The sequence below is a fragment of the Myodes glareolus genome, chromosome 9 (genome assembly GCF_982192425.1).
Source record: "Myodes glareolus chromosome 9, mMyoGla1.1, whole genome shotgun sequence".
NCBI classification, from domain to species: domain Eukaryota; kingdom Metazoa; phylum Chordata; class Mammalia; order Rodentia; family Cricetidae; genus Myodes; species Myodes glareolus.
The window spans coordinates 56,528,217-56,539,271 of NC_142034.1; the positions used below are offsets into that span (position 1 = coordinate 56,528,217).

At 41.6% G+C, this 11,055-nt stretch overlaps 1 protein-coding gene across 1 annotated transcript in view; it reads left to right on the plus strand.

The window, feature by feature from the left end:
* Glp2r (glucagon like peptide 2 receptor) overlaps positions 1–11,055 on the plus strand; it is a 62,121-nt gene that overhangs the window by 45,949 nt on the left and 5,117 nt on the right. Inside the window, exon 12 of the mRNA XM_085695119.2 lies at positions 10,582–10,623. Within this exon, the coding sequence (XP_085551245.2) occupies positions 10,582–10,623 (42 nt within the window). The remainder of the gene's footprint in view (positions 1–10,581; positions 10,624–11,055) is intronic.

Below are 11,055 nucleotides of genomic sequence, written 5' to 3' on the forward strand. Positions count from 1 at the left end.
ACCTGACTGTTGCCTTGGCTTGGAGAAGAAAAGTTCGCAGGGTCCAAACAGCCTTGAGGACAGCTGTGGACCAGCGCAGTTCTCTAGCATCAGCAGGCTTTACTGGTGAGGAGCTGTGATGTTAGAAGGGTGGACTGATGGGGAAGTGCTGCCTGGGTCCTGCCAGCATGATTCAGTGACTCCAAAGGGATAATCAGTCTTGTTCCTGGACTGTGACTCATGATTGTATTAACTGTGTCAACATGAAGCCTCTTATTAAGGGTCTATTTATTGCCGTGTTATCTGAGGAACATTGTACAAATGGAACCTTTTCCATGCATCCTGTGACATGTATGCACACAGCACACCATACCATTGGGGCAGGGAGTAAAGAGTCCAGATCAGGAGTCTTCTTATCCGGACAGATGTGTGTGCACAAAAACTAGAAACATCTCAGCTCTGGTTACCCAGATGTGATGGCTAACCACTATACCTATGAACTGACAGCTTAGCATGACCCTCAATTTTATTCTTTCTCATGACTTTAGAAGTCAGGCATCCAGATAGGACATGGGATGGGATGGCTGAGCTCTGGCCTGGTGAAGCCTGCTGGGACCCCCTGGCTTCTTTACATATCTACAAACAGCCTGAGCTGGGGCTGGCTTCATTTAAGTTGAATTCCTGGGATCTCATTTTTTACTATCAACTTATGTTCCTTGCTTCCATTTAGTCTGAGGATCTTGTGCTTTCCTTGTGCCCGCTCCTTGTGGCTTCTCCGCAGGGTGACTGGCTTTTTATGTGGCAACTCAAGTCTCCTAAGAGCATTGGGAACAGGGGCCGCTGGGCATTTCAAGTGTGTAAGCTTGGAGCTGACATCTTGATGATTCCACTGCATTCTGCAGTTTAAAGCAAGCCACTGGCCTGGCCTAGAATGAAGGAGGGGTGATACTGAAGAGGGGCATGGGTGAAGAGAAGCACAGCTCAGGAGCAAAGGCCACTAAGACAACAGAACTCGGGTAACAGTATAGGCATAGCCAAATGAAAAAAGAGGTTGTGAATTTGAAAGAGAGTGAGGAGGGGTATATAGGAGGGTTTGGAGAGAGGAAAAGGAAGGGAGAAATGATGTGATTATATCATTATCCCTCCACACAAAGAGAGAGTTCACCAAAAGAACAACAACAACAACAAAAACCTATAGTGTAAAGTAAGCTGCCACCCTGGCCTAGAGTGAAAGGGAGGAACGGAACTGGACAGGACAATTGTCAGCAGTAAGCATTCTAGGACACTAGCAATCTACCTAGACCAGGGTTTGTTTCAGAAAGATTACCAAAACAGAACAGGGACATCAGGAGGCTGCCACTGTTTCAATGACTTTTTAAAAAAAAATCTATGTACCCTACTCATCAGTGGGGTGACCCTGGGGAGAGTTAGTGACTTTCCTGCAGGAGGCTAGTGTGATTTAGAATGGGATGAAAGCAGGAAAACCCACAGGCTCAGGCATGGGTCAGCCACAAGGAGACCTTTTTAGCAAAGGAACAGGGGAAATTGATTACAATCACAGATCGGACAGTCCTATTCAGGGCAAGAAATAAGAGTTCCCAGCTCTTTAATGGGGAGATGTGAGAAAGAGGTTGCTGTGGTGGGCTCCCCTCCAGCTCTCAGGGTGACTAAAAAAATTGTACACATGTGCCCAAGTTTGCAGACATCCTTAATCAAGATCAGATGGAAGATGGATCTGAGTTCCTTAACATGAGAGGACCTGGAAAGAAAAGCTGTGGAATAGTACATTGTCTGAACCTGGAGTGTGTTCTTAAATTATCCCTCTATCTTTTGCCTCTTAACTTTTACCTTTCTCCATTTCTGTATACCTTTCTTTGCTTCTTTCTCTGTGGCTTGCTGTGTAGCTGGGCCCTGATGTCTTCCTCTCTTTCTCTTTTCCTCGTATCTTGATCTTCTCTCCCCAGATTTCTCTTCCTATTTATTCTGTGTGCCTGCCAGCCCCACCTGTCCTTTGTCCTCCTAGCTATTGGTCGTTCAGTTCTTTCTCTGACCAATCAGGTGTTTTAGGCAGACAAAGTAGAACAGCCTTACAGAGTTAAGCAAATGCAACACAAAAGAATGTAATACATCTTTGCATAATTAAACAAATGTTTCACGGCATAAACTGATTAACACATCTTAAAATTATATTCAACAACAGGCAATTGTGCATCTCATGATGGAGATTCTGGGAACTGAACCCGAGTCTTTTTGATTTTTCTTTTTTGAGACAGCCCCGACTGTCTTGGAACTTGCTCTTGTAGACCAGGCTGGCCTCGAACTCACAGAGATCAGCCTACCTCTGCCTCCTGAGTGCTGGGATTAAAGGTGTGCACTACCACTGCCTGGCATGCAGAAAGCATTCTTAACCATTAAGCCATCTCATGAGCCCAAGAACCTATATTTTAAATGTTTTTTTTTGTCTAAAACCTTACTGAGGGCCAAGAAGTACACTGACAATCTCAGCACTCAGGAGGCTGGAGGAGGAGGAGGAGTGTTGGAGTTTAGGCTAGCCTGCTCTGCATAGTGAATTCCAAGCCAGTCTGGGGGTACAGGGTGATACCTTTTGTGATCTGCCCTTCTTGCAAGAAGAAACATGTAACAACTGGCGTTCATTTTGGGACCTAAAGTTGCAAGATAGACAAAGAAACAGAAAGGTGTGATTCATACTCAGGGAGAAAAAAAATCAATGAAAAGTCTCCAAAAAGTAGGATGTTTAGAATGGAAACCTTATTAGAACAGTGTCCTCTGAGATTTACGGCAGCAGAAGAAAGACAGAGTGAACTTCAGGAGAGGCCTGATGAGATGATCTGGCTTGAATCACAGAAAGAAAACAGTAAAGAAATGAACAGAGCTTGGGAAACTCATGTGATGTTCCACACAGCTATGTATATCCTTGGGGATTCCAGAGAAAGGTGAGACAAGAAGTAAGGGGGGGGGGGGACTCTGGAGAAAGAAGGTTTGAAAACTTTGGTGAAGAGCTTGAATCTATGTTCCCAACTGGCTGGAAGTCACATAAAACAAAGGTGTTTACACTCAGGGAACTTGGAGTCAAGATGCCCAAAGTCAGCGGGACACTATGATTTAGGGCAAATTCTACTAGGTCTTTTTTATTGTTTTTAATTTCTATATATTCCATTCCCCTTACTTTCCTTCCCCTTTCACCCTTTCCCTGCTCCCCATGCTCTCAATTTACTTGGGAGATCCTGTCTTTTTATCCTTCCTAGGTGGATCCACGTATCTTAGGGTCTTCTTTGTTGTCTAGGTTCTCTGGGGTTGTGAACTTTAGACTGGTTATTCTTTGTTTTGTCTCTTTCGTTTTATGAGTGAGTATATATTATATTTGTCTTTCTGGGTCTGGGTTATCTCACTCAGTTTGGTTTTTTTTTTTCTAGTCCTGTCCATTTGCCTGAAAGTTTTAAGGTATCATTATATTTTACCACTGAGTAGCACTCCATTTTATAAATGTACCACATTTTCTTTATCCATTCTTTGGTTGAGGGGTATCTAGGTTATTTCCAGGTTCTGACTATTATGAATAAAGCTGCTATGAACACAGTTGAGCAAATGCCCTTGTGATATGATTGAGCATCCTTTGGGTATATACCCAAAAGTAGTATTGCTGGGCCTTGAGGTAGATTGATTACTAATTTTCTGAGAAATCGCCATACTGAAATCCAAAGTGGCTGTTCAAGTTTGTACTCCTACTAACAATGGGGAAGTGTTTCCTTTACCCCACAATCTCTCCAGCATAAGTTGTCATCAATGTTCTTGATCTTGGCCATTCTTACCGGTATAAGATGGTACTCAAAGTTACATTTCTCTGATAACTAAAGATGTTGAACATTTCCTTAAGTGTCTTTCGGCTATTTGAGATTCCTCTGTTTAAGTCTGTACCCAATTTTTTTTATTGGATTATTTGATTTTTTTAATGTCTAGTTTCTTGAGTTCTTTATTTTGGAGATCAGTCCTCTGTCAGATGTGGGGTTAGTGAAGATCTTTTCCCATTCTATAGGCTGCTGTTTTGTCTTGTTGACTGTATTCTTCACTCTACAGAAGTTTTCAGTCTCAGGAGGTCCCATTTATTAATTGTTTCTCTCAGTGTCTGTGCTATTGGGGTTATATTTAGGAAGTGGTCTCCTGTGCCAGTGCATTCAAGGCTACTTCCCACTTTCTTTCCTATGAGATTCAGTGTGGTTGGTTTTATATTGAAGTCTTTAATCCATTTGGACTTGAGTTTTGTGCATGGTGATAGATGTGGATCTATTTTCATTCTTCTACCTGTTGATATCCAGTTATGCCAGCATCATCTGTTGAAGATGCTTTCTTTGTCCCATTTTGTAACTTTAGCTTCTTTGTCAAAAACCAGGTATTCATTGGTGTGTGGATTGATATCTGGGTCTTCGATTTGATTCCATTTGTCCTCCTGTCTGTTTTCATGCCAATACAAAGTTGTTTTTGTTCCTGTAGCTCTGTAGTAGAGTTTGAAGTCAGGGATGGTAATGCTTCCAGAAGTTCCTTTATTGTACAGGATTGTTTTGACTATTCTGGGTTTTTTATTTTCCCATTTGAAGGTGAATATTGTTCTTTCCAGGTCTGTGAAGAATTTTGCTGGGATTTTGTTGGATATTGTATTGAATTTGTAGATGGCTTTTGGTAAATTTGCCATTTTTACTGTTTATTCTTCCTATCCAAGAGCACGGGAGATCTTTCCATTTTCTGATATCTTCTTCAGTTTCTTTCTTCAAAGATTTAAAGTTCTTGTCATGCAGGCCTTTCACTTGTTTGATTAGTTAACCCAAGATATCTTATTTTATTTGTGGCTATTATAAATGGTGATGTTTCTCTGATTTCTTCTTCTTCCCATTTATAATTTGCATATAGGAGGGCTATTGATTTTTTTGAGTTAATCTTGTATCCTGCCACATCCTGAAGGTGTTTATCAGTTATAGGAGTTCCCTGGTAGAATTTTTGGAGTCACTTATGTATACTATCATATCATCAGCAAATAGTGAAAGTTTGACTTCTCCAATTTGTAGCCCCTTGATCTTCTTTTATTGTCTTATAGGTCTAGCTAGAACTTCAAGTAATATATTGAATAGATATGGAAAGAGTGGACAGCCTTGTCTTGTTCCTAATTTCTGTGGGATCGCTTTGAGATTCTCTCCATTTAGTTTGATGTTGACTGTTGGCTTGCTGTATATTGCCTTTATTATGTTTAGGTATGTTCTTTGTATCCCTGCTCTTTCCAAGACTTTTATCATAAAGGGGTGTTGAATTTTGTCAAAAACTTTTCCAGCATCTATGAGATGATCTTCCGGGGTTTTTTTTTCTTTCAGTTTGTTTATATGGTGGATTACATTTATGGATTTTCGTATGCCTCTCTGGGATGATGCCTGCTTGGTCATGGTGATGATTTTTCTGATGTGTTCTTGGATTTGGTTTGCCAGTATTTTATTGAATAGTTTTGCATTAATGTTCATGAGGGAGACTGGTCTGTGATTCCCTTTCTTAGTTGCATCTTTGTGTTGTTTGGGTATCAGGGTAACTGTAGCCACGTAAAAAGAGTTTAGCAATGTTCCTTCTGTTTCTATAGTGTGAAACAATTTGTAGAGTATTGGTACTAGTTCTTCTTTGAAAATCTGGTAGAATTCTGTGCTGAAACCATCTGGTCCTGGGCTTTTTTGGTTCGGATACTTTTGATGACTGTTTCTATTTCCTTAGTGGTTATAAGTCTATTTAATTTGCTTATCTGGTCTTGATTTAATTTTGATATATGATATTTATCCAGAAAATTGTCCATTTCCTTTAAGTTTTCCAATTTTGTGGAGTACAGGTTTTTGAAGTATGACCTGATATTCTGAATTTCCTCCATATCTGTTGTTGTGTCCCCTCTTTCATTTCTGATTTTGCTAATTTGGACATTCTCTCTCTGCCTTTTGGTTAGTTTAGATAATGGTTTGTCTATTTTGTTGATTTTCTTGAAGAACCAACTCTTTGTCTCATTGATTCTTTGTTTTGTTTTCTTTGTTTCTATTTTGTTCATTTCAGCTCTCAGTTTGATAAATTCCCACCATCTACTCCTCATGAGTGAGTTTTCTTCTTTTTGTCCTAGGTCTTTCAGGTATTCTGTTGATTTGCTAGTGTGGTGTTTTTCCAGCTTCTTGATGTAGACATTTATTGCTATGAACTTTCTTCTTAGTACTGCTTTCATTGTGTTCCAGAAATTTGGGTATGTTGTGCAGTCATTATCATTGAATATTAGGAAGTCTTTAGTTTCTTTTTACTTCTTCCTTGACCCAGTGGTGATTCAGTTGAGCATTGCTCAGTTTCAGTGAGTTTGTGGATTTTCTGCAATAAGTGTTGTTGAATTTTAACTTTAAGCCATGATGGTCCAATAAAACACAAGGGATTATTTCAAGGTTTTTTTGTTTTGTTTTGTTTTGTTTTTTTGTACTTGTTGCTATTTCTTTGTTACCAAGTATGTTGGAGAAGGATCCATGAGGTGCTGAGAAGAAGATATATTCTATTGGGTGAAATGTTCTATAGATGTCCATTAAGCCCATTTGAGTAATAACATTTCTTAGTTCCCTTATTCCTCTGTTAAGTTTCTGTCTGGCAGACCTGTCCAGTGGTGACAGTGGGGTGTTGAAGTCTCTCATTATTAGTTTGTGTGGCATGATGTGTGATTTAAACTTTGGTAATGTTTCTTTTACAAATGAGAGTGCCCTTGTATTTGGGAGATAGATGTTCAGAATTGAGGCTTCATTTCAATGGATTTTTTTCCTGTGATGAATATGATATGACCTTCTTCATTTCTTTTGTTTAATTTTAGTTTGAAGTCTATTTTGTTTGATATTAGGATAGCTATGCTAGCTTGTTTCTTAGGTCTATTTGATTGGAAAATCTTTTCCAACTCTTTACTCTGAGGTAATGTCTGTCTTTGTAGTTGAGATGTGTTTCTTGTATGCAGTAGAAGGATAGATTCTGTTTTCATATCTAATCTACTAGCCTGTGTCTTTTTATAGGTGAATTGAGTCCATTGATATTAAGGGATATTAATAATCAGTGATTGCTAGTTTCTGTTATTTTTGGTTTTGGTGATATTGTTTGTGTGTTTTTCTTCTTTGAGACTTGCTGGTGTGGGATTATCTATTGCCTTTGTTTTTGTGAGTGTAGCTAACTTCCTAGGATTGGAGTTTTCCTTCTAGTACTTTCTGTAGAGCTGAATTTGTAGATAGGTATTGATTAAATCTGGTTTTGTCGTGGAATGTCTTGTTTTCTCTGGTGGTCAGATAATTTCTGGAGGCCACTGACGTCACTACAGATTTAATCTTAAATTTACATCATTATACAAAAATTTATATCAATGTAAAATATTTAAGACCATTAGTTGCTTTCTTGGTTTAGAAGTAGATTCAATAATCTACCTTTTAATCCTATCATTTTATAATATATATATATATATATATATATATATATATATATATACATACATACATTTTTTTCTAAGAGGGAGCAGGAGGGGAATCTCCACACTTCGAGGCAGAGGTCTGGAAGTAAGTAGATCGGTGCTTTTACCACAATATGCTAGTTAACAGTCATAGCGTCCTCTCAGACTCCAGAGGAGGGAAAAGAGGATTCAGGCTTTGGTGTGAGGGACGGCCTGAGTCTGTATAATGAGGAGAAATGCTGGCGCTTTCTTTGGAAAGGAGCTGCCAGGGGCTCAAGATCCCCCCACCAGCGAAAGCTCTGCTCAGCTGCTTGTGCTACTGAGACACGTGAGGATTCACAGTGACTCGTGTTCTAAAGCAGGATGGAGACAGAAAGCGTTTGGCTGTAGACAGAGGCTCCCCTGTGTTCCGTGCACCCAATACTGCTCCCCTCCACCTCACCAAGCAGAGATGAGGGAGGGGAGGGGCAGACAAGGAAAGGCACGTCTGATGTGGCCCATCTTAGTGACTTTACAAAAGGAATCAGTCAGAGCAGGCATTTGTCCCAGCAGCTTTCTCTCCTAGCTGTCTTGGAGGCCCTATCACTCCTCAAGCTCTATTACACGGCCTCCTGCTGTCAAGAAATTGCCGCATGTTGAGGATATGTGACGTGAGAACCATGTGTTCCGTGGGACCGACTCGCTCACACCTGCTTTATCTGGAGCAGGAGCCAGACTGCAGGGTGTTCCTAAGCCAGAGAATGGAATCCTATTTTAGCCTCTGTGCTGAGTTTGGCACACCAAAAGCCAGCTCTTCTTATTCCACATTCTCAGGGGCAGTTATTACTTGTCTCTTGACCCCACAGCAAGCTCTGTTTCGATTGCATGTGTGAAAAAGGTGGACCATGCTACCAAGGCCCCACTCAGAAGCGTGGCTACGGACTCCCCAGGTGCCCGAGGAAAGGGAAATGCCACACCTGCGGCTGAATCTGAGCTGGGAACCTCCTGGCCTTACTCAGGAAGGGACATGTTGGCAGAGGTGAAGAGAAAGAACATCAAAGACAACATCCTCCCAGGGTCATATTTCATCAGTGTCAAAAAATATAGAAAGTCTGGGCATAGTGTCACACACCTGTAGTATCAGGATTTGGGTTACTTAGGTAGGAGTTTCGGACCAACCTGAGCTACAGTGTGAGACCATGTCTTAAATGAATAAAAAGATCAGATGTAGAAAGAGTCAAATCATCCTTGTGACCCTTCAGTTGGAGATGTGCCCTTTCCTTGTGGGGTCTGGCATTTTGAGACTTTTCCTTTAAACCCTCAATGCCCAGGCCCCATACATACCTGTTCCTATATGTCCGACACACATTACAGACTCCACAGATCTCCATAGCAGTTAGGGAAAGTCAAGACATGTATTATAAATAGCTATGAAAAGAACAGAAAATAAGATGTCAATGCAGTTTAGAAGTAGCTTGACACTGTACAAGATAAAACCCTTTATCCCAAGTGAGAGAAGCCCAACTCATTAATTAATTAATTAATTCAATAAATATGTAATGCATTTCTATTATGTGCCAGGTATTTTCAGGCGCTGGGGATCTGGTAGTGAATTCTATACGTGGATGCCGCTCTCACTGTGCGGGATACAGAGAAGGGCTGGCAGTAGCCAATGGCAGTAACTCCAGTCCTTAGTACGGTGGACAGCCTGCAAAAACTCTTCGCGGTGATTTTGAGCTGAGATCTGAATTTTAAGAAGCCAAATGTGGTAGATTTGCGGAAAGAGCATCCTAGGCCGCAGAAAGTGTGAGAGGCTCGAGGAGTCAGTGAGCCGTGGTATACCTGAGTGGTGTCCACACCCTTGTTTAGGCCCCAGCCGTATTGAACGGCACTGACCCCCATTGCAATTAGGTTCTGTAGAGTAAGTGTATATCACATCACAGGTTTGGTAATTCCTCGAAAGTGTTGCGACTTCTGCCTGATTCACCCTTTCTGGCAAAGTCAGGTAACCCAAGCAACAATTAGGACAGTGACCTGAGATCCACTGCCTTCAAGCTAAGTGAATCTGAACATAAGCAGAGATTCTGAACACAAACACCTTTGCCTAGGACATATTCTTCAAGACCCTTCAAACATTAATTGATACATAACCCTTATTACGTGAAGAGGGAATCGTTGTTTCTATGACTGTGATCATGTTTTACTGTGGAATCAATAACTTCCCAAGGTGTGGACCAAGTTTTAAGGTAGCAGTGTGAGAGCTGAGGAGACGCCTAAGAGTGCGGGCTGCCCTTGCAGATGACTTGAGTTTGGTTCCCAGCACCCATAGCACACGGCTCAGAACTCCTGTAACTCCAGCTCTAGGGGATCCAACACCTTCTTCTGACCTTTGCAGGTACCCAAATACGTGTTCAAACACACACACACACACACACACACACACACACACACACACACACATGCACACATGCACACATACACATACACACAATTAAAAAATCTTTAAAAAATAATAATTTGAAGGAATAATCTACAACAGTATAACCAGAGCCACCAGAATAAGTTCACTAGTCATATAAGCTCCAGCATTTCAAGTCCGTACGTTAAGTATCTGTTGTGCATAGTTTGGTGATGGAAACCGTACGGATTTGTTCTCATGTGCCACGCCCTTTGGATGAGGGTCTGGCAGTCTTTCATGGGACATTCTGGCTCAGGGTCGTCAAGGTTATTGGCCTATAGCAGCTGAGAGAAAATGAGACATGAGGCAGATCTCTGTGAGTTCAAAGTCAGCCAGGACTGCATAGTGAGACCCCTCGTCAAAGAAAGAGAGGAGGAAAACCAGAAATGGGGCTGTGGCCTTCCCTGTATTTGTACCATTGAGTGAATCACCCAAGGTCTCAGGAGGTCAATCACCATGGACTTAAGGGCACCCACAAGCACCCAGGAAGCGACCTATGTGCATAGTGGGTGTTGGGGTAAGAAGAGACATCGATCAATATGGCTGACTCCAGTCTGTATAAGCATCACATTAGTAGAATACTCCTTCCAGAGGATTGTAGAGCATCGCTGGTGACTCTCAGACACATCTTCTACCAAGCAGGATTTCACACCACATTTTCCTTCTGTTCCAGGGATTTCTGGTGGCCTTGCAGTATGGCTTTGCCAATGGAGAGGTATGTTTCCCACAGTGCTATCCCAGCTCCTGGTGTGGTGGAGGCTGTAATTCTAAACTCCCTAGGCGCTTCCGTTTGTGTGATCGCACACCTGTCCCTAGCATGTGTTGGTACAAATTTTTGTTGTGAGCATCCACTAGAGAGAATAGGAGGCAGCTTAGACTCACGGGGTGGTGTGCAAAGCTCGGGAACTCAGCCCTCGGTCTGTTTGGGACATGGAAGGGTTAACATGTGGTGAAAGACACAAGCTTGGATTCCAGGGTCTAAAAGATCCACACCTAAACATGGACTGAGCACTTAGAAGATTTGCGGCTTAGTCATTTGACTTCAATTTTCTCATCTGTTAAATGTGAATAACAGTTGGCCCTGTTTAGTGGCGCCCTGGGCACACTCAGCACTGGGCAAACACTGAACATCTGGGAGTGATGCTTT